Source organism: Prionailurus viverrinus, chromosome A3, assembly GCF_022837055.1.
Source record: "Prionailurus viverrinus isolate Anna chromosome A3, UM_Priviv_1.0, whole genome shotgun sequence".
Lineage (NCBI taxonomy): Eukaryota > Metazoa > Chordata > Mammalia > Carnivora > Felidae > Prionailurus > Prionailurus viverrinus.
Genome location: NC_062563.1, coordinates 61,701,386 through 61,724,899, shown reverse-complemented (window position 1 = coordinate 61,724,899; position 23,514 = coordinate 61,701,386). Strand labels below are relative to the sequence as shown.

The following is a 23,514-nucleotide window of genomic DNA, read 5'->3' as shown; positions in this document are numbered from 1 at the left end:
TATGTCCATGTCCATTTTGTTCTCCTGCTTGGTTAGGACTCCTGTGCACCTCCCAGAGAAGTGAGCCGGCTGCATGGCCTGATGTATGTGTGTCTTGCAGAGTGTGTGAACTGGAGGAGTTGGGGGATCTGTCCCCTTGCTGGGAGAGCCTCCGGCGCCAGATTGTCACTCAGTACCAGACCATTATCCTCACGTACCAGGAGAACCTCACTGACCTCCATCAGTACAAAGGTGGGTGCTGGGTCTCCCCTTTCCCAGCTAGCAAACCAGAACCTGGCTCCAGTACTGTCACTGACAGACACTCCTAATGGGTTTTTAAAAATAGATTCTCATGTAGGTGTGAACTCCTTAGAATATGGATTTCTCAGATCTTAATTAAGACAAGTATGTGAAATGCATTGAAAATTCCTTCTCTGGTGTCATCTGCCAACTAACGTAGGATGAAATTTAAGAGAGATGAAATCACAGGCTGTTGGTTCAAGGTATTTTTTCATCTTTGTCTAAAATGCCCAAGGGAAATGCCCAAAAGACATAAACCATTTACTTTCAGACAGAGTGGTTTCCTAGACTTCCCAGTTTAAATATTTAACAGTCCTTGCATTGAACGTCTGAATTGTCTAAGTGGAGCTCTCCATTTTAAGACTCAAAAAAGAGTGAAGTACAGGAACCTTTCTTCTTGAAAGATGCTATTTGATTTTCAAAACACTCTTAAGGGTAGATTTAGAAGACTATTCTTAACTAATTCCCTTTTTATTCAAAAACAGAATGAATTTTTTGGTTTTTCTTTATTCTCTATCTTCACATTCTTTCCTTCTCCCCCATTACATAAGGGAATTTTGGGGTTAAAAGAAGATCTCGAGTCTTTGCTGTGGTTTTGACATAGAGCATAGGAACTTGTCCATGAACTTGGCTGAGAAGAAGCCAGATACAGGCATGAGGACAAGATGATGGTGTCCCGGGTTTGGTTTGAATCTGAAGGGCAGGTCTAAGTATATTGGCAGCATATGACTGAAGGAACTTAGGCACCTACCCATGCCAGGTACCTGTTACCTGAGAAAGCAGGAAACCCACATGAGCTTGAGTTTCCAGAGCAGAGAATCTCAAATGTCAGTGTGCATCCTAGATCTTGCTGCAGTGCAGATCTAGGATTCTGCATTTCTAACAGGGTCTCAGGATGCCACTACTGCTGATTTCTGGGCCACTGTGAGTATCAGGTCCTGGAGGACAGTCTCCTAGAGCAAAATGCAAAGCAGACATCGGCTGGTCTGCATTTTGTATCCTGGCAAAATTCACCTTTTATCACTAGAGAAAAGGTCTATTTCTTCTGTTCTTCTGATTGTCGGTTAATTTATAATCCCTTTCTTTTCTAGGCATGTAGTTTTTAATTAGTGTTGGATTCTGATCAGAGAAACAAGATCGTAGATGATAGTTACAAAACATCATCCTCCTTAACTGCTCCCCTCCCCCCCGCCACCCTTTGTGTAAACAAGGGAACACATTTAGGTTTGTGTTTCAGAGGGTCGCTATCCATGCTGTGCGGCATCTGTTCATCTTGATAGATCTGAGGTGATGAGCAGACCTTTTCACCCTGTTGCAGAATTGAGATGTGTTGCTCTAGTCGAACCAATTTCTCAGCTCTTGCATGATGGCAGTCTCTAAAGTTGGAACAGGCAGTCCCTAGCATGGACCCATTTGCTTTTTATAGCAGTGCTAACATCGTGTTGCACAAAATCAGTCTTTGTGGCGGACCTTTCAGTTGAGAGCTGAGTCATGGGAAGGCAGGGCACCAGTAACCGTAGCCTCTGAAGCTGCTTCTGCCCGGCTCTGCTCTCCACCTGAGTGCCTGGAGCCAGTCTTCTGGCCAGCGAGCCTCCCTCCCTCCAGTGTTTCACCCACCCGCCATCTGGAAATGAAATGTGCTCATGGGTAATTCAGAATTTCCTAGGCCACTGCCAGCGTGTTCATGCTTACTCGTAGCGACTTCCTCAGAATATCTCTCTTCTACTTGCCATTCCTGAGTGCAAGATACATGTCAATGGTCCTTGTTTTCTCATATTCCGTTTCTTTAGGTCCCTCGTTTAAAGCAAGCAGTTTGAAAGCAGATAAAAAGTTAGAATTTGTTCCTACAAACTTGCACATACAGAGGATGAGAGTTCAAGACGATGGGGGGTCAGGTAACTATTTTTCTGTTCCTCTCGCTGAATCACACTTCACTTCCTTTCTCCCTGTGCACCTGGCCCCTGAGTTGCCCTGCATATGTCCAGCCTTCCCTGTATGTTCTTCTGCCTGGCAAATGAAATAAGAGACATGTTACAGGACCTTTGTAAGGTCTTTGTGCCCTCGTCTTTTCGCTCCTTTTGTTCCTGCCCCCTCGTCTGTCCTCCTTCCAGCTTCCCTTTGTGTTTCTGTGGCAGAAAGTCGCCTGTCAGTTACCCTTCCCAAGGAGGGTTACAAGGTGAGTGTTGCTGGTGGCTGCCTCCGGCCCTTTATGGCCCCATCTCAAGACATGAAGGAACCTCTGCTGAGATGATGGTGCTGGGCTCTAGGGGCCCCACAGACAATCCAAGCTATGGGACTGAGGGAACAGGCTGCTTGGAAATGGGCCGGAGGGGCAGGGTCCCAGAGTTGCGTGCATATCCCTGTAGCTGGCTTGTCCACAGGCCTGAGCCCAGAGTAATGGAGGAGAGCTTTCTGTCATTCAGATCAGAACTATGACATCGTCACCATCGGAGCGCCAGCAGCACACTGCCAAGGTTTTAAGTCAGGAGGTCTCCGCAAAAAGCTGCACAAATTTGAAGAGACCAAGAAGCAGTAAGTATATGGAGGGTGTCTGTGGTCCTTGTATGGCTGTCTGGTGCTTCCTAGGCTAAAAAAAAAAAAAAAGAATCAAAATATGGCTGCAAAAATCCAGCCATCCACTGTGCTTTTGTGTGGCGGGAGGAGCTGCCTCGTTGCCCCTGTGCTACTCTGTGTGTGTGGCTGAGCTGGGTGGTGATGAGGGCACCTGATTAGTGGTCCTGACCCCGCAAGTGAACAGCAAATTGAAATCCCCCTGGAAGGTGGCTACCCTTTGTGGGCTGTCCGCTGGCTCAGCCGTCCCTTAAAGCCCCTAGTCAGTCACACCAGGTGTGTGGTGTGTGTCGACTGCCACAAAGTGTGAAGCCTGCAAGAGATCGTTTCCTTTCCTAAAAGGACTGCAGTGGTAAACATTCCCCATTTTAAGAAGGCTAGAGGGGGTGGGGGTGGGAGCTGCACACAGCTGCAGTCCAAGCAGGAAATTGCCAGGTAGGCAGGTGGGGGAGGGTGTTGTGGAGGATGCAGTGAGGCGTGGCTGAGGCATGGTGTTTTGAGGAGAGGAGCTGAGGGTGAGGGCTGGCCTCGTTGGCGGCCTGTGCAGTGCGGGGCCACACGCTGGTGACCAGGGTTGTGGGGCTGACAGATGTAGCCCTGGCCCTGAGGAGCTCCCTGCCTTGCCTGGGAGCAGACAAGTCAACTCCACCATTTGGAGCAAGCAGTGCCATGCCTGGAGCATGGGTGACGTGGAGACAGCCATAAATCCCAGCTGTTGTGTTGGATATGTGGGAAGTGTTGGTACTCTTCCAGAATGTCACCCATCAGGATTTATGTAGGTGAGGGATGCGAGTGTAAGAGGTAGGGGCAAGAGTGTAAATGATCCTGTAAGATCCAGGGACCATGAAGTAAAGGAAGTAGCACAAAGGTGTCCCCTTGGGGAGAAGGGTTATTACTTGATCATGTGTTCAGGCTGATAGGGAAGATGAAAGTGAATGCATCTGGAGATGCAAAGGCCAGACCAGGCACGTAGTCATAGAAGGGACTAGAGAAGAAAGTGAGATGCAGAGAGATCTTTGAGGAATGAAGGAGCAAGCTGCAGATACCGTGGATCAGCCTCTGGAGAATGTGGAGTTGAAAGTGTCAGACTTATCAATGGAGAATGGAACAGCTGGAAGGAAGGTGAAGCAAAGGCCCAGGGGCATCAAGAGAATCAACAAGGCTTCCAGGTGGAGAGCATTAGCACCTGCTGGGGAAGTCGGGGGCTCTGTGCTTCCGTGGCCAGGAGTCAGGGCACAGATTGAGAAAACTGACCGCAGACTGGGTCAAGGAGGGGGTGAAAGGTCAGGTGCAGTAGCCGGTCAGTGGGATCAGGGATGCAGGTAGGAGTTTCTCTACCCATGGGGTGAGGCTGGAGGATAAGCAGGCAGGTGGAAGAGAGCACACCATGAGAAATCATCACTGGGATGTGTGCACAGGTTACCCCAAAACCAAGGGAGCCCCGGAGCCAGATGCAGGAAGAACAAGAAAGGGCCAGGGGTTAGGAAGAGGAATTTCAGCCTTAAGGGCAAGGCAACATTCTTGGGAAGCCCCCAGACAGTCTGCTTGACCTTGATTGATTCCACAAGGGCTCTTCCTTGCCCAGACAAGCCATGTAACCAGACCCGCCTGAAGAGTCACTGACTCCAGGGTTCTCTGGGAATTAGGATGAAGAGGAAGCTTCCTGGGCCCACCACAGCTCTGCACAGCCAGCCAAGAAATTGCGTGTCTGTCACTCCATTGCATGTGGCTGTGGGGGGGTTAGAGTAGGAGATTTGAGGATGCTACAGGCCCTAGGGGGGAAAGCCCATCAGGAGGGCTCACCACTGGCTGTCCCTGTCCCAGAAAGGTCAGGATGTTAATACCTGATTACTCTGTATGTTAACTTTAGAACTTATTTTCAAAATGCCTCTGGAGTATTTTTCACATAAATAATGTAAATTTTCATTTAATTTCCTATTCCCATTATAAAACTGCTTGCAGAAATGATTTTCATTATTTGAACTTTCCTTTAAATGCAGACATAACTTGCCCACAGGTGAAATGTCTCCCTGGGGCTTGTGCAATGGCACTGATGTTGCTCTGATGACTAAGCACATTGGGCTCATGAGTTTTATTGTCCCTGCAGTGGGGGCCTCGACACCTAACTTGAAGAATTTTGACAAAAGATAACTTGGCTTTTTAATTTTTTGTTTTGCATTTAGTGTTTGCTAACTCCTAATATTTCATTTTGGTTCTTTTCTTTAGCAGTTTTGAGGAGTGTTGGTGAGTTTTCTGTCTGTGGAGAGAGTGTCTGTTTGGGTCTTGCTCTCATGTAGAGAAAGCCTGTGCTGTCCCCTCCTCTGTGAGGTGCTTCACCCCTCGGTGCCGCCGGGGGCCCCTAGTTAGAGCCTCGTAGACAGAATTCTCCCTTCCAACTGCAATGTTCTTTGATAATGAATAGCCTGTCTCCAGTCCACCATTTTACCTTTAAAATCTGGCAGCGGTTCGTTGCTGTGTGCGCTTCGCTCCGAGAGAAGAACCAGTCCTGTTCCTCCCAGGCCAGGCAAGTCCTGGGTGCTGGAATTTCAAGTCAACCCATTGGTGTGGCTGGGAATCCCTTTCTGGCTTCTTTTACAAGAGTCTTAGGGCTTCAGGTTTCCCTTTCCCATCGCCTCTTTCGGGAATGAAGCCAGCTTACATTTTCATAATAATAATTTATGCAGATTTTTAAAACAGTGTTCCTTGGGTTAATTTTCCCCCTGAGGGCAAACCAAGAGTTAATATAACCAAGTGACTTTTTCTACCAAAGAATTAGATGGCAGCCGGAAATCACTGTCTGCTGCCTGGGGTCTCCACCGCTCCCCCAGGCCCTCCGTGGTCACGCCCGACATGCTGGCTCAGGCTATAGCCAGGCCTGTGCAGTGCCCTTCACTTGGTGACAGGCCCCAGAAGCCCCTGCAGCCCTTTGGAGCTGCTGCCATCTCAGAGCTGGTGAGGCTCAGGGGCCATGGCTGGGCCCTGCCTGAGATGTCAGGGCTCTGGTGGGGACAGCAGGTGCTGAGGAACCTCCCACCCACACTGAGGCCTCTGCAGCTTTCCCCACTTTTAGGACTAGGTGACTGTATATTCACGATCATCACTGAGCGGCAGCTCTTTGAAATTTACTCTTCCACACCCCTGCCATATGCTTCCTGTGTGTAAGTCCTGGATTACTGTTATTAGAACGTGGCCTGTGAGAACACAAGGTGAGTAGGGGGTGGTGCTTTCCTTCTGACTTGGGGGGATGGTATGTATTGGTTGAAGTGTACACGACCATCTACATACACACGTGTGTATCTACATGAAGCACACATTGCATGTGTGCTCGAAATATTGGGGCCAGGGAAAAACAGATTTTTAAAAATTCTATTTGAGATTGTATTTTTAAGACTAAATTGTCTGAAATGGCAGCTATTCATTTGGAAGAGTGATTGCAGATTGGAAAGTAGTCATGTGCACATCGTGCTGTGAAATGACTTCTCAGATCACGTGGGCTTGGTTGCGGTCTGCTGCATGGGCTTCTGGCAAATCCATTGTGTTTTACTGTGGTGTGTGGGCTTGGGGTGTTGTTTCTTTCTGGGGTGCTTTGGTTTTTGGGTTTTGCATGTTTACACCATAGTCTGTCAAGGGAAGTTTCTTGGTGACCTGCCTTCGGGTTACCCTGGAAAGGGCCTGGCAGAGGAGGATCTCCAGCTCTCATCTCCAGGGGGAACTATGGAGGTTGTGCTCCTGCACCTTCACTCTCTTCCCCAAAACCCAAAGGACAGCCCTTTGAGGGAACCAGTCAGGGCTGATAAGGATGGGGACTAGAGCTCACAACTTCAGATTGCAAGAGACCTCCTCATCGGTGCTTTACCACTCTCTGCTTTCTTTGGCTTTCTCAGATGGTCTGAAAAATAAATGTGTAATATTAAGATGGTTTCGGATCTTCACTGAGAGACTTGCCATCTATCACCTCCATCTTGAATGGCCAAACATGGTGCTCACTTTGGCAGCACATATACTAGAATGGCCAGACACGTTAGCCAGGCTCCACACAGCCAGGATGTAGAGTCAGTTCTCCGGAGGCCCATGTCTGTGCTGCGCAGGGGCTGGGCTGTAGCCTTGACATCGATCCTAAGATCACACACCGCTTGATGGTGAGAAGGCAGGGAAGGAGGAAGAGCCAGGTTTTCAAAGCTGTTGAGGTGCCCAGGCCTGGCCTCTGGCCTGGCACGTTCTGTACCTCCTCTTCATCCGATGGGACATTGTTTTTCCAAGTAGAGAAGCACTGGAGAAGGAAGTCCAGTTTGCTGTGGTCAGAGGTGTGAGGGAGGAGAACTATGTGGGTGTGCACAGAAAGTTTGAAGATTGGCCAAATGGAGAAATAGGTTTCTTGTGGAAAGTCCAGCACCCATGGCAATCTCCCTTCACTGTGGTAAACTGACCCCTCTGGGATTAGCAGATCCCGTGTCTCCATTTCTGTACTGCTGAGAACTTGACAGGTGAGGTTCTTAGGTGAAAGATTATTAGTATTTGGGTAATTACTGGGCTCAGTATCTGTGTGCACACTTACATAAGAATATAGACATGTACAAATGGAGATAAAAGACTTCATTGTTTTAATATTTTAAGGCTTCTACCATATGGACAGAAGAAATCTCTTGAGATGTGCTTTTGCCTGTCAACAGGTAGACTAGCCTAGGAGAACATCCCTGAGAATCAGAACACTTAACTTTGTGTTGGTTGTGGGCTAGGGTTGGGATGCTGCTGCCATCTTCATACATTTGAGGAAAGCCCTTAGAATCTGTTTTTATCCTTTACAGTACACCATCCAGCTGCCAGTCCATAATCTACATACCACAGGACATCATCAGAGCCAAGGAGATCATTGCCCAGATCAATACCCTGAAAACCCAAGTGAGTTATTATGCAGAGCGGCTCTCCAGGGCAGCCAAGGACAGGTCTGCCACAGGTCTTGAAAGAACCCTCGCCATTCTAGCAGACAAGGTAGGAGGGACTACCCTGCTGCATGTGGGATGGGGGCTCCCTTGGGTTTCTAGAAACACTTGGGACACCCCATGTGTGCTTGGAGGTGTCCACAGAAAGGGTGACATTGGGATGACCTTGAAGATCTAGTTTCAGGTTTGGTTCCCCCAAAGGCCCTGGGAGGTTAGGTGATTTGCCTGTGGCCACAGGACTGGTTGGGGCAGGCCAAGGACAGATCCCAGAGCATGTGACTTCCAGCTGCTACTTCATGCAGATATGTCTCCCCTCAAATCCATGGGGTTCATTGTTGAATCTGGCATAGTTCCACAGCTTTCTTAGCAACTGCCTACTCAGTATGTTTTTTGCCACATTTTTATTGACTTGGAATTTGAAAAAAGCTGAATTATTACACAAACATGCAATAAGGAAAATACAACTTCATTGGCCTAAATATAAACAGTAAGCTGTTTTCTAATTAACCAAAATTTGATCCTGATTAAAAATATATAAATATTGGTTTAAACTGGGGGATTAGATACACCAGATCATCTTGATGGATGATGCTTTTTCAAATTACTCAGTCTCTCAACACACACACACACACACACACACGCACGCACGCACACACAGATTCTGATCACACTTCCCCACTCACACCCACTTTGGTGGGGTGAGATGCTGTTCCTGATCAGAATGTGCTATATCCTTCACATGTGTTCACTTAGCAAAAAGATTGAGAGCTGGGAATTAGATCCACTTAGAAGAGAAAGATGATGTTATCAGAAGGAAAATTATGAGCCACAGAACTAACTCCTGCATACAGAATTCCCCAGAACCACAGTGCTGTGCTGAGAGCCCCACTGCTCAGAGCCCAGGGCTTCAAGGATTAGATGCAGAAAAGATAAGACTTCAGTCATCGAACCGATGTCAGGCCTGTCCCCTATAACTAGAGTGGACAGCTCAGGGAGTCGGTGAAGACAAGGAACCGGGGCTCTCTTCAGGCCCTTCCTGGAGTCCTGTCAGGCTCAGAGGCAGGCAGGGATCGAAGAAAGTCAGAGGTTCCTCGACCTCCGTCCATTCTCTCTGTGTCCTCCAGACTTCTTGTGGGAACCTTTAAACTGCTCACGTGGCAGCCTTTAAACTCAGCCGTCCTGAGGGCTCTTGCGCTATGGAGAAGGGTACGCAGCTGGGTCTCAGGACAGTTCTGAGCCCTTAGAGAGGACCAGCCTTGCAGCCCCTCACCTGGGGGCTCAGCAGCTTTGGTTTGTGTGTGCTGCAGACCCGGCAGCTGGTCACCGTGTGCGACTGCAAGCTGCTGGCCAACTCCATCCACGGGCTGAACGCCGCGCGACCCGACTACATTGCCTCCAAGGCCTCCCCCACGTCGAGTGAGGAGGAGCAGGTGATGCTTAGGAACGACCAGGACACCCTCATGGCCAGGTGGACGGGGAGGAATAGCCGGTCTTCTCTGCAAGTGGACTGGCATGAGGAGGAGTGGGTGAGTCTGCTGCTCGTGGCCCTTATCCTGCTACTGAGCTTGGGTTGAAGAACTCAGAGCCTCTTGCCTGCGCCTCCCCACCCGGAAGTGCCTAACATGTCAGCTGCTTCGTAGACGTGCTCCACACCTCTTTTCTGGAGGGCTGCCTGATTTACCGAAGGAGATGGCATTTTCACACCTTGTGTCCATCTGAGGGGCAGGGCTGCTGCAGGCCCGACTGGTGTCAGACCTGGTTGTAAAGGGGGCAGTGTTCTCTGTGGAGCCCTTGCCCTGCTGGAGGCCTCTCCCCTCACCAGGCCTCCTGCTTCCTCAAAGCTCTGCTTGCAGCCAGCCCTCCTAGGGCCGTTTGTATTTGGGGGGATAGTGAGGAGTCTGGAGATGCACCCGGACATTGCATGCAGAGCATTCTGCTTCCTGACGGAGTGGCCCTGAGAGCAGCATCTGTCTTTCCTGTGGGAGCAACACATCACACAGGTCGTTTTTGCCTTTTGTTGGGACTATTGCTTGGAGGCAGTGTTCTGCGAGGCACTGAGTTACTAGTCAGCAGCAAAGTGCTCCTCCAGCCCTGCCCTGGCGTCCTGTATTCTGCATGGGTTTCTGCAAACCACTCCTAGCCCTGCCTCACTGCTTTCCCACTTCCCCCGTATGAAGTGATCAGCAGTTTCCATTACCTTCCCTCAGTCTCGTGTGTTTGATGGTTGTAGGAGGTGTGTGGTGGAAAGAGGAGCGGACGCACTGGCTCCCTGGGCCTTGTGCCCTTTCTGCCAGCTCTGGAAGGCACTGGGAAGTCCTAGCTGGCCTCCATGACAGTTATTAGCAAACATGTCCCCAGCTTTAAAAACAATGAGCGCAGTGCATTTGTGTTTTGAAAAGCAAATGCATTGGTAATGGAGAACTTTGAATTAATCTTGATGTTCTAAATTCGTGGTATTTTAATGATCCTAGTGGCCCAGGGCAGAGGAATCAGTGTGTGGGGGCACCAGGGGTGGGGGTGGGTAGATTGTGCTCTGTTCTGTTTTTCTCACTGGGAGAGCTGACCCAAATGGGCCCTTTTGGTTTGGAAGGAGAAAGTGTGGCTGAACGTAGACAAGAGCCTGGAGTGCATCATTCAGCGGGTGGACAAGCTGCTGCAGAAGGAGCGCCTGCATGGAGAGGGCTGTGAGGATGTCTTCCCTTGCGCAGGCAGCTGTACCAGCAAGAAAGGTAACCGGCACAGCCACGCCTACTGGATCAAACCGGAAGACCCCTTCTATGATGTCCCCTCCTCGCCATGCCCCTCCACCATCTCCTCTGCTGCATGCCATCCTCGCCTGACCACACGTGCGTATGCATCCACGCTTCCCATTCACGCTGCCTCCACCTCACGCTGCATATGTCTGTCTGTCTGTCTGACTCCATGACCTCTTCCCCCACACAGACTGCAGGGAGGGCTGTCAGGCAGAGCCAGAGGTCACTGTGTGGAGCAGTGGGCAGTGAGGGCAGAGGCTCCTGTAGTCCACGCCCCTGGAGCCCACGTGTGAATCTGCATATCTGGCTAAGGCAGAATCAGAAGGCCCTCTTGGGTCTCATTGCCACATCAGTGAGGGGGTGCTCCTGGGCTTTGCTGGTTTGCAAACCAATCTGAGAACCTGAAGGAGGCAGAAATGCAGATGCTTTTCTGATAAGATTGTTTATTGAATTGGGAATTGATAGAATCAAGGAAAAGGTGAATCATGCAGGGACACAGCTGGATGAGAGCTGTTAGCAGGCTCAGCACACTTGTCTAAAGGCTGGTTGTCTTTGGCTGGGCATGCTCTTCTCCAGCAGGGCATGCCGCCTTGGGAATTGTTGGTAACTCAGTCAGGTGGCGGCACCTGTTCTTGGAGCTGAGTTTAGGTTCCTCTGTCCAGCACCACCTCCGAGGCAGTGCCCTCAGTAGATCGTAGGATGTTGGCATGAAGCAACATGCTTCAGAAACCGTCTTCTGCCTGTGGAGACCCGGAGCATAATCAGCCACTCTGTCCTGCATATAGCCCTAAAGCCAGGGGCTGCATGCTTTCTAAACAGGCACATCCTTGCCACTCAGGGACCTGTTCTTGCCACCTTTTCCTGTAAGAGCTGATGGGGGTGGGGTTATGTGCCAGGCAGCTGAGAGCTGGCTGCAGACCTTTGGGAGTGTTAAACTGTAGTTCGTAGTTAGTAGTTAGTAGGACCTACTAACTGTAGTTAGTAGGGTGTGCCAGGGTTAGGCTTCATACAGTGAGGACTTTTAATTTCTAAATTGCACAACTTTCATTCTAGGCAGAACCATGCTCCTTTATCAGAGCCTCTTGGTAAATCCTTCATTTGTAAGATGCCCTTCACCTTCGCAATCTGCCTGCAGTCTGTTTCCAGGGCGCGATTTCACTTGAGCCTCTGATTCAACAGTGTTCACATCCTCCACCCCTTCCATCTGTGAAGGGCTATAGTTTCAGTTCCCCAAACCTGTGATTGGTTTCATGGAGCTCTTTTGTCCTGTCTGTCTTCTCATTTTTTTAAATGTAACTTGTACTTAAAAAAAAAAAAATTGGAAAGCTCATTGCTCATTTCTCTTCAATATAGTCTTGCTTGTAATTTTCAAGTTTTCCTGCAGATATAAAAAGAGTAATTTATTGGATTTTTAAAAAAATGCCAGAGATAGTTTATTTAATCAGATATTCTGTCATAGCCATAACTTAAATGTCACTTTCTTTCTAGGCACATACAGTATTGGTCAAATGTAGACATATTTAAATGCAGTTTTAAAGTTATTTAAATGAGCATTTATTTATGGTATTTAGGGCATGACTTGTATTTGCCATGCAGATCAGCTCTGTTGTGATCATGGGAATATGAAGCATACTTTTGAGAGAGGCTAACTTTGCTGATCAGTACTCAAAGAAACATATGAAACCGTTTGCCACTAAATTAACTGTGGATGATCCTTAATTTAAAAATCTCGAACATTCCTAGGAAGCTGTTCAGACCTGGGCGTGATCAGGAGGTTCAGAAAGAATGAGCCTGCAAACTGTTTATTTTATTCCGTCTCTTATCCTCAAGGGCCAGACCTTAGCTCTGCCATGACTTTTTAGATCATTGCAACCTCCTGGGGTAGTGGTTTTGGCCTAATGAGCAGGTTGTGTTCACACCAGCTTATTATATATGAATACGTCTTTGAAAGGCATCATCACTTTTCATTCTAGCTCTGTACCCTGTCCTAGGTCTTTGGTTTTCATATTCTACTAAGGAGTTGCCCTGCCTTCTAGCTTGCTGTCCTGCAGAACTCATCAGAGCCATGCCTGGCACACACGGATCACTGCGGGACCCACTGACAAGTCCCTGCCAGCTGGAACCACAGAGGCTCCGTGAGCCTCTTTCCTTCTCCCGCTTTCCGCACAAGTGCCCCATGCTCTTCTGAACCACCACCCGCAGCCTCCCCGTTTGGTGGCTTCCATTATCTGCTCTGCACACATTCTCATCCTCTCCTCATTGCTGAAGAGCCATTCACACCCCGGACCAGGGTCTCGGGGTCTCAGGTTTGTATGCCCTTGAGATTATGTGTTAATCAAATCTCAGGGGACTCCATGGCCTAAGTTACCAGTCACTGGTACAAGAGTACCAGAGGAGACCCCTCCCCCAACACACATACACACACACACACACACACACATACACACACACACACACACACTCCCTGCTTTGATTGAAAGATCGAATTTACCCAGCCAGGTTTAACCCCTGGTGCCCTTTTTTGGGGAATGGTCACAACCCAGTCGTTTGGGATCACCACAGAAGATCATAAAACAGGCTCCTGGACCTTCCTGCTCACTCAGACCCAGAATCTTGGAGGAAGGGTTATGGGAGGCAGAAATCTGTATTTTTTTTCAAGGCCTGGAGTAATTCTGATTAGCTGGACAGAAGTTTAAACAAGAATGACTGTTCTGCATTCCTGCACACTGCTGTGGGTTTCTGTCTTTGTTAGATAGGTGGTCTCAGGATATCTGGGCTCTAATGAAGAGGCTGAAATCTTTAAGTCACAGGAGCCTTTAATTTTTCTCTGTTTCTATTCCCTTTGCCAGTTGAAGAAATCACTGCCAAAGGTGACTAGAGAGGAAGGATCCCTTGGCACTCCTACCTCTGGACAATCCAGACTATAAAGTCTCCATAAAGCTGGTTCCAGCTATTCGTGGGGCTCTGAAACCACCCACCTGAAGACATAAAATAAATGACCCTTTTCAGACTTGTTTTTTTCCAGTGGCACGCCCAGTTAACCAAGGAATTTTAGAGTCTTTAGGGGAAATGTAATATTGAAATGAGTACCTCACTTGCTGAAATGCGATTCAGTGTAGGTGAAATTGAATTAAAATTGGCATTCCTTGAGCCACCTGGAGGGACATTATAATTCTAGTCTTTCCCCAAATCATAGACGTTTTAAATTTGGTTTAAATTTTAAAGATTGGCATAGACATTGGTTGGTATATTGGTTTCATCGCTGGATCCTCACCTTGGGGTCTCAGCGGTCAGTCTGCAGCCCAGGTTCCACTCGAGAGTCAGGGCAGTGGGCTCTGAATTGGGGATGATCAATTTGCTGGTCAGTCTCTCTCACTACAAGTGTGCTTCCAGATGCCGTGAGCCAACATGGGCTCCGTCACATACAATGTGATCAGTGTGGGCACTTTATCACATTGTAATATGTTAGTTTGCTCGTCCTGAAGAGCATTTTATGTTGAAGTCTTAGCAACATGAATGAACGAATCACAGAGTCGGTCAGTGTTTACCACCAGGAGGGCTCGGCTGCGTTGGAGCAGCCCCGCGCCTGCGTGGGACTTCTTGAGGGAAGAGGCAGGCAGGCCTCCGACCTCTTCTGTGTTCAGTTGAACCTCCTTACTGCCGGCTGCTTGATGCAGTTGCTGTAAGCGTTGAGTTGTTCGTGTTTGAACTTTGTGCTGCTCCTTAATCATCCATGTCGCCCTCCATTTCTGTGCAGATTGCAGCCCCCCTCCTGACGAGTCCAGCCCAGGTACGTGGTTTCCGTTCAAGGCTTCTGCAGATGTCTTTATAATCCTCAGGTAGTGTTTGTAGCTGAATTATCCAAGATTCCCCTGTGCTTCCAGAGTTAGGAAAATATTTTAGGAGTTTGTTCATTTGAGACATGTAGCAACTTTTCTTAGGTTTGGTGAGGGACCAGTTGGGCTGGGGACTGTGGCCTGAAGCAGGCAACCACATGCAGTTTTTTCACTTTCCCATCATGTAACCTTTCCAGATGATTAACATCCGTGAGGGCATTGGGCTTCCTGATTCAGAACAGTACATATTTGTAAATGGTACTTCCTATGATTTCACCTGAACTTGTGAAGCATGTGAGCATTACATGGAGAGGGTGTAGCCATCCAAGTGTTGCAGTATTCATAATCACACAGCATCCTCTCTCCCGAGTCTGGATGCAGCTTAGAATTCTTAGTAGGCATTGCTGGCAGCTTTCAGTTGGAGATAGTGCTAAAAACGGAATCTTTTTGCTGCATTTGCACGTAGAAGTCAATGTGCATGGCTCTAGTTCAGGGGTCTGTAGACTGCAGCTCTGAGCCGAATCCTGTCCACTGCCTGCTCTGGTAAATAACATTTTATTGGAAACCAGTCATGTCCACTCATTCATGTATTGTCTATGGCTGCTTTTGGGGCAATGCCAGAATTGAGTAGTTGTGACAAGGACCCCATGATCCTCAAAGCCTAAAATACTTCCTATCTAGCCTTTTACAGAAAAAAGTGTGCCGACCCCTGCTCTAGTTCATGTTGAGTTTCCTAGTTGTGGCTTGTGGGTTTCCCAGAGTGAGCATGAGACCCCCAAATAATATGCTTTTGCTTACACCCGAAAAACCAGCTACCCAATCGGTCTGATGATTGCATATTTCTGACTGGATATAAATGTGAGGTAGCAGGATACCTGTGTTATATCTAGAGTACAGCGAACTGGTGATTGGGAATTTACCAAACTTTCTGTCAGTTTTAGTGAACCCTCTCAGCTCACATAGCACCATGAATTTTATATCAGCTGTGTCATTTCTAGAAGCACTGGTGGCTTGTCCACAGTTAATGTCAGCGAACTAAAATGGTTCCCTGCCAAGAGTTCCTTTGGCTTTTCCTGGAGAGCCATATTTTATCTTGGTTAACACACACATTTTTTTCTCTCACTCTTTCTCAATCTTCCTCCCTCCTTTCCAACTTCCTTCCCTCCTCTGTTAATGAGGGGGAAAAAAATGCAAAAGCAGGGTATGGATTTGAAAAAACTCTTCAAAGTTATCCAAAGTAGCATGGTCCATGGATTGACCACTAGTCAGTGAGCATTAACAGACTGTCAACTAGACAAGGAGCTTACCCCCCTTCCCCACCCAGAAGTGAATCAGCTGCATCACTAAGGACAATGCTTAGTTGGGCTGATTTTTTTTTCATAGCAAGTCTTTCTTGACGAAGGGAGCAGAATATGACACCATCGCCAAATGTAATATCCCAGATACCTTTACTAAGCTAGGTCCTGGTAGAAGTCTCATTACTGTCCCTGAAATCCATTTTGTCTGGAAGTTTCTAATTATAATTTTTCTTCATATTCCCCCCAAATTTATTTCCCCCTCAACCTCTATTCTCTATTTGGCAGAAGCAACCTGACACAATAAAAATAACATGGAGCTTAGGGTCAGTCAGACACATACAAATGCCAGTTCTTTTTGTGTCTGGGAAGACACTTAATCTCTCTGAGCCTGTTTCCTTACCTGTATTAATATTCTTTCTGTTGATTAAATGAGGAAACAGGTAAAGCACTGACAGGTTTTTAAAAATTTTTTTAAATATTTATTTATTATTTTTGAGAGACAGAGTGTGAGCAGGGGAGGGGCAGAGAGAGAGAGGGAGACTCAGAATCCCAAGCAGGCTCCAGGCTCTGAGCTGTCAGATGTGGGGCTCAAACTCACGAGCCATGAGATCATGACCTGAGCCGAAGTCAGACACTTAACAGACTGAACCACCCAGGAGCCCCAAAGCACTGGTTGGTTTTATGTACATGGTGGCTGGCACGCTTACTGAATTCTGGAGCCATCCAGGCGTGTGTGAGCCCTCCTCTGGGAAGATGGCAGGCTCCTCTCCCATCCAGACCCACATCTTTTCTTCAGGACAAGATCCCAGTGCTTCTTAACCATTCTTCCTTTATTCCCAATTTTTTTCAGAGCTTTTCCCCCCTAATGTAACAAAACTGCATCATACTTAAAAGGATTTTTTTGAACGAGAAGTAGAGAAGCAGGTAAAATGAAAAAGTATTGCATGGAGAAGATTTGCTTAGTCAGCTAAGACCACTTGTACTTTCTGATCATTTTCAGATTAAAATGATGATAATTTGCATATTAATTGCATAGGTACCTGCACGTTAATGGAAAAGCAAAGTAAAACCGGCAGCATTTGCTCTAAGAGCATTTACTTCTTAGTTAATGACTGCCTACCTTTCCCCCAATTATTTGGCTATTAAAATTTGGTTGCCATTGTCTTTTTTGATGGTTGCTGAATATAACTTACATGCATGCAACAGAGTTCTTCAAAGAAACAAAAACATGGCCTCTGAGATTTTTCAGAGGAAGAAAGAGACTTGGATGTTCTCCAGCAGAGCTCTTCCATTTTACTAAAAAGGACTCACGTGGCCAAGGGGTCAAGAGACTTGTCTATGGCCAGCACTGCTCAGAGGCAGCTGGGGCCCAGGACACATGTTTTCCACTTCTCGGTCCAGTGTTCTCTGTCACCATGAGTTCTTTGCTAAGACCTTTCCTGCTATAGACTTTCTAAATTTAAGCCTGCTTTTTTTTTTTTTTTAATTACAGATGTAAATCCTTGTCCACATACAGTGTGCCTGCATACACAGTTAGATCATTTCCAGACTTTGAATGGATTCACGTACTTGAAAATCTGCCTCAGCTGAACACTGAGTATAGGGAAGTCCTTTTGCAAGGTTTAGGCATTTCTCTAAATCTGTGTCTCAACAAAGTGCTACCCATACAGTTTGAGAGAGTGAAGCCCGTCTCCCTTCACTCAGGGTTTTGGATTCTGTTTGTCTAAGACAGAGCTTACCCTTTCTCCCCAGTGCGGTGACGTCTGTGGGTGTGGTGTCACTCGCACCTCATCCTGAGTGCCGTGTGCTGCCTGGGCTCCACTCCCTGCCTGCGCAGCCTCTGCTGTGGTGGGCTCACCCAGTGGTGACAGTCAAACACTTCTTTCTGGGCTTGGTGACCTGTTATAAATAGAACTGATGAGGGCATGTCTTTTCTCTTTTAAATGCCTTCTAAATAGGGAGGCAAAAAAAGAGCCAAAGCCCAAAATACCTTTGACTCTGTTTTTCTACCCTGAGGTTCTATTTTTTTTTTAAAAAAAAACATTGTTTTGGTACAGGGTCACAATTTCCTAATACCTCTAAGAGAAAACTAAACTAGAAATAGAGGGCAGCGGGCAGGGAGTTTGGGGGCGGGGAAGAAAGCGCAGAAGCAGGGGATATTCTGAGAGCTGAAAACACAGCAAACCATGTGGAACAAACGGTCTTTCCTCCAGACGTGGAAAGCGAGAATGTACCACAGCCACACACTGGCTGTGCAAGGGTGGAGTTGTCCTTTGCTCTAGAAGGATGGGGGCTTTTGCCTTAATACCTGGGTCAAGAGAAGCAAGATAACAGGTCACTTTTCTGGGTGCCCTTCTCGCCTTGGGTGGAGGAACAGTGGTGAATTGCAGATGACTCACAGAAACTTTTTCGTCATTTTCCTCAAAAGGAATAATCCTGAGCACTTATGTATACAGCCCACAGTAGGTTAGGGAAACAAGGCCTACATCATTGGTCCCACAGTAGGTCCCCTCTTTGTTTACTGGAAAAGCTTCAGGCCAGAAGGTTGGAGACTGGGTTGGTTCCAGGCAGAACTTAGTGCCAGTTCTGGGCCAGAGCTTGGGCCGAGCAGAGATATAAGATGCAGAAGGGGTGGGGAGGGGGAGGGGGGCAGTATGAGGGTTAGGGTCAGGCAACTTGCTAAACTTATAGAACCTAATTCTTAAAGTTTTCCTCCTCACACGTCTCCTTTCTCGTGCCCAGGTGAATGGAGTGAGGCCCTTTACCCCCTGCTGACCACCCTCACAGACTGTGTGGCCATGATGAGTGACAAGGCCAAGAAGGCAATGGTCTTCCTGCTCATGCAGGACAGCGCTCCCACCATAGCCACGTACCTGAGCCTGCAGTACCGCCGGGATGTGGTCTTCTGCCAAACTGTAAGCCCCGGGAGTGGCACGGGAGCCCGTGGGCACCTCCACCCTCAGAAAACACAGGCTTAGGAACTTGTTCTCTGGCTTCACCCTGAAAAAACCAAGGTTGACAATGCTTCCACCTGCCTGTGGCTCTTAAAGTTATTTACTAGAGAGGTCTAGATTTCAACCTGGAGGGAGGAATCCTACTCGATAAGTCTGTATTTAGGAGAGGGTCCGAGTCCACCCTTGTTCCTCCCCATGGAAGTGGCACTGGTGGGTTGGGCACATCCGCGGCTCCAGCCCGAGGCATGCTGCATTGTGCATGACACAGGCCTCTTTGCCACCTTTTTTCCTACAAAGGAGTTTAGTGAGGGAGACACGATTATTGCTGTCAGTGCCTTAGTTCTGCTGCTTGTGCACAACTGCTGTGATAATTTCTGTTCTCTTTTGGAGAATGTCACGAGTTTGGTAGATGCGAGTTACCAAAAGCAAAGTGAACAGTGATAGAAGGTCAGGCTGGTCTCTGCGGGTCCACCGGCCCATCCTTGTGAGGCCTGTTTCATCCCACAGAATATCTCCCACTGAGGTAACTTGCAGAGTGACCGTGTTGTCTCTCACTTCCGTTCTCTGTTACGATCACTTCAGTTTCCAGCCAGAGCTGGTATGAATCTGTGAGTATACAGGACCTTTTCATGGTGGGAAATTAATTCTAGGCTTCCAGAAGGTTCTAGCCCAGGAGGAAGCCCAGGCAGTTCAGGTTGGAAGCTTAGCCAAAGCCAAACCAGCCTTTGGGAGCAATAGGAGTGGTAAGCCTGGAGTGCTGTGCGCCCTCCCCATGGCCTCTGCCCCGCATGGCCTCAGAGCTGAGTGCTCCCCACACCCCAGATGGAGGGGGAAGAGGTGCTGCTGCGGCCCAGCCAGAGCCGTGAAAGTGGAGAAACTCAGGGCCAAGGGCAAGGCACAGGCTGGTAGCCATTTAGTGAGGAGGTGTCTGTCCCCCTCACAACCGCTTCACTTCGTGTCTCCCCCACAGCTGACTGCTCTCATCTGTGGCTTCATCATCAAGCTGAGGAACTGCCTGCATGACGATGGCTTCCTGCGCCAGCTCTACACCATTGGGCTGCTGGCCCAGTTCGAGAGCCTGCTGAGCACCTATGGTGAGGCTCCAGGGGCTCCCACACACCCTATGCCTCCAGGATCCTGGGGGTATTGGGCAGTATGGACGTGTGTGATTCCCATTCTTTCTTCCCAGATAGTTTTCTAATTGCGCATGCTGATGAAAATAAATCTAAACATCATCAAAATATGCAAGAACCAAATAAAAGTCCTATGTAGTTACAGACACACACATCCGTAGTTTGTTTTGTTGTTGTTGGTTGTTACAAACAAAGATCTTTCTGGTTGAGGATGGATGATAATTATTTAAGCAATGTTCCTGTGGGACATTGGGCCGTTTCTGAATTATTCTTTTTTTTAAGGTTGTTGTTTTTTTTTTAACATTTATTTATTTTTGAGAGACAGAGAGAGACAGAGCATGAGCAGGGGAGAGGCAGAGAGACAGGGAGACACAGAATCCAAAGCAGGCTGCAAGCTCCGAGCTGTCAGCACAGAGCCCGTCGTGGGACTCGAACTCACAAACCGTGAGATCATGACCTGAGCTGAAGACGGATGTTCACCCAACTGAGCCCCAGGCGCCCCTGAATTATTCTTATGAAAACAGTGTTGCCATAGGTCTCCACACACAAGTCTGTGTGTGCTTGTGGGCCCATTTCTGCAGCCACTACATTATTGGAAGGAATGTTTCTGGGTCAAAGGGCAGGAATATTTTTAAATTTCATAGATATTCCCAAATTGCCCTCTAAAAAGACTCTTCTTCCTTCCTACTTTCATTTTTTTATTCTCAGAGGATAAAAATGGATAACTTTTTAGAAGTATTTGTCAGTCTTTAGAGTTATAAGACGTCAAGTAAATGCCAAGCACTATGGAGTGGAGGGATCCAGCCCCAGTGTACTGTTTTGCTGTCTCTGTCCATTTCTGAAGCACCAGCTTTGCTTTCTGAGACTCCATACATGCCAGTTTTCTGCCCCACACTTCCCCTCACCAGAGAGGGCTGTGAGTCGTGGTGCATGTTTCCACCAGCTGAGCTGCTGAATGTGGCCGTGGGGGATTTCAGTAGCTGCCTTTCCCCATGGAGAAGTGGGTCAGCTGGTGAAGAGGCTGAGACAGGCCCCCTCTCGTCACACCACGCCTGATCCCATCACCTCCCACAGCTCTGTGGCTGTGTTGAGCCCACGGGGCAGGTCCCCTCCACCTGACCTCCTTCCATCCGTCTCTCGCATCCAGGTGAGGAGCTGGCTATGCTGGAGGACATGAGCCTTGGAATCATGGACCTGAGGAACGTGACCTTCAAAGTCACTCAGGCCACTTCTAATGCATCAACAGACATGCTGCCCGTCATCACTGGAAATCGGTAGAAAGATTTTTTTTTTAATTCTCAGAACTAGCACTGTGTTTTAATTTATGTTCGTTACATGTGATGTACTTTCATTTTTGTTTTATTCTGTCTCATTCAGTTAAAAATCTTGATCCTAGCCTTCCACATTAATTTCACAGACCTGTAAAGGTTCATGACCAGCAGTTTGGAAACCACTGAGCTGGACGGCCAGTCTGCACTCCAGTATCGAGGCCAGCTTGGTTTTCCTCTTCTCACTTACCTCCTCTCCTGCCTCTCCCCTGTCCCAGCCCTCACCCATCCTCTGGCTCTCTCCACTGTTTTGCAGTGATGGGTTCAACGTGCGGATTCCTCTGCCGGGCCCCCTGTTCGATGCCCTGCCCCGGGAGATCCAGAGTGGCATGCTGCTGCGGGTGCAGCCCGTCCTCTTCAATGTGGGCATCAACGAGCAGCAGACACTAGCCGAGAGGTGCGTGCCTGGCTCTCTTGGGGGCTGGGGTGGCTGGAGTGCTCTTGTGAGGTGCTATAGAAAATGTCCTTAGCCCTCTCAGGCTCTGAGTGCTGCGTAGACTTTGTCATACCTTCCTTCTTTTGGCCAACAGTCTTCAGATGCAGCCATATACCCAGCCCTGTGTTTGGTGCTAGGGACACAAAGATGAGCCAGATGTGGTCTGTGTCCTCAAGAGACTTGGGCTGGTAGGAGAGAGATGTGGGCACAAGGATGAAGATGAATACAGGGAGTAGGGGTCCTAACAGGAGACCCAGGGAGAGGGTGTGAGAGAGTGCTTCCTGGAGAGGCTGATGGTTGAATTGGGTTTTGAAGAGTAAGTAGGAGTTGGTCAGATGAGGAGGTGAAGGAAAGACCTGGTATCTCAAGCCAATAAGCCTGAGCAAATGCAGGTGGGGACAAACCATCGGGGGTGCTGAAGGCCAAGGTCCCAGACCAGGATGGGCAGCGGTGAGGTTAGAGAGGCCTGTATGCCAGGCTGAAAGCCATGCCTTGATTCTAAAGGCCTTTGTCTTGTAAATTCCCTCCAGGGTCCCCTGCCAGGCAACAGGGAAGAGTCACATGTGCCCATGTGTGCAAGTGTGTGTGTGCATGTATTTATGTGTGCTGGAGAGGAGGAGGGTTTGGGCATGTGTAATGACCTTCCACTAGTAGGTGAAAATCTTCCCTGTTTTATCATTACATGTGGCATGTGTGTTTTAGAATTTAGAACATGTCTTATTCATGTGGGTTTTTAAAGCTTGCTGTAAAGGGAATTTGGTCGCTAGGATGATGTGCCATCTTCCTGTTGGGCCTCTGGAAACCAATCACCCCTACATAGGTGTAGGTCACCCCCACTTAGCAAATGTGGTTGCTGGTGGGAGACATTGAAGAAGTTTGAGTAGAGCAGGACACAATCTCATCTACGTTTTAAGTGGTTCACTTATTGGCCATGTGCTGGAAAGATACGAGGGTGACAAGTGTGACGAGGAGGTTGTTGGAAAGTCCAGGCCAGAGGCGGTGAGCTGGGTCAGGCAGGAGTAGTATGGGTAAAGAAGGGGCAGACTGGAGGGCTATTTCAGTGGTGAAATGGAAGGTGTGGTTTGTAGTTACGCAGGGTATGAGAGAGATGGTGGAGAGAATAACAGGCTTCCAGGTCGGTAGTGAGGGGGTGTTTCCATCCACTGAGCCCAGAAACCAGGAAGAAGATCATGCTCAGGGACAGATGGGGGCCACCTTAAGCTGAGGCCACTAGCTCAGGAAGCAGAGACCTCTGAGGTGCGAGCAGAGCTGGAAGAACCCACTTCAGGGAGAGTGGGCAATATCAGGGGCCCGGTTGGGAGGTGTCCCAGGGAAGACAGTAATGCTCCCTGTGTCTGGCAGCTGCCGTTCTTGATGACTCTGCAAGAGCAGTTTCTGGCAAGGGCTGAGGCAAGGCCATGTCACAGTGAGCAGAGGGGCAGGTAGAGGAGGGTGAGACAGTCGGGATGGGGAAGACTTGGTGAGTGCAAGGTCTTTGCTCATTTATCTGCTTTTGGGACACTCCCCCCTCAGCTCATAAACAAGCCCCCCTCACTGTGTCCTGGGGCAGTCCCCGAGGGAGCAGGTGCCTAGAGGAAAAGCCATTATGGGCATCAGGGTGAATGGACTGTGGTGGACCCACAGGAGGGAGTCCTGCTCTTTTAAGGGTGACATGGGATCATGAAGAGGCTGATGTGCAGGGAAGTCCCTCAGCAGAGCAGTAGTGGAGCTGGACTGGGCATCCGGGCCTTAGACTTCAGAGCCTGCCAGTATTAATGACCATCTGGGGGTCTTTCTCAACGGTGACTTTCCTCTTCCTCTATCTTACACATCTGGCATGTCCTGGCTACCTGTGAGGCATGCACAGGATGAGTCTGCGTAGAGAGAAGAGAGCTAGGGCCTCCCATACAGTCCAGGAGGAACAGCTAGTCGGGTGTGATTATTTAGTGGGCAGTGTGACTTTAGCTTCAAGTACAGGACTGTGTC

At 48.5% G+C, this 23,514-nt stretch overlaps 1 protein-coding gene across 9 annotated transcripts in view; it reads left to right on the top strand.

The window, feature by feature from the left end:
- Nucleotides 1-23,514, top strand: part of INPP4A (inositol polyphosphate-4-phosphatase type I A) — a 137,085-nt gene that overhangs the window by 93,537 nt on the left and 20,034 nt on the right. For 4 of the 9 annotated variants that reach the window (XM_047852211.1, XM_047852214.1, XM_047852212.1 and 1 more), the window contains exons 11-22: nt 101-231; nt 2,070-2,174; nt 2,703-2,811; nt 5,077-5,094; nt 7,656-7,839; nt 9,098-9,316; nt 10,381-10,636; nt 14,301-14,333; nt 18,420-18,592; nt 19,602-19,725; nt 20,912-21,038; nt 21,349-21,489. In XM_047852211.1, coding sequence (XP_047708167.1) covers nt 101-231; nt 2,070-2,174; nt 2,703-2,811; nt 5,077-5,094; nt 7,656-7,839; nt 9,098-9,316; nt 10,381-10,636; nt 14,301-14,333; nt 18,420-18,592; nt 19,602-19,725; nt 20,912-21,038; nt 21,349-21,489 — 1,620 coding nt within the window. The remainder of the gene's footprint in view (nt 1-100; nt 232-2,069; nt 2,175-2,702; nt 2,812-5,076; nt 5,095-7,655; nt 7,840-9,097; nt 9,317-10,380; nt 10,637-14,300; nt 14,334-18,419; nt 18,593-19,601; nt 19,726-20,911; nt 21,039-21,348; nt 21,490-23,514) is intronic. The other 5 variants (XM_047852218.1, XM_047852215.1, XM_047852217.1 and 2 more) reach the window with 5 other exon arrangements.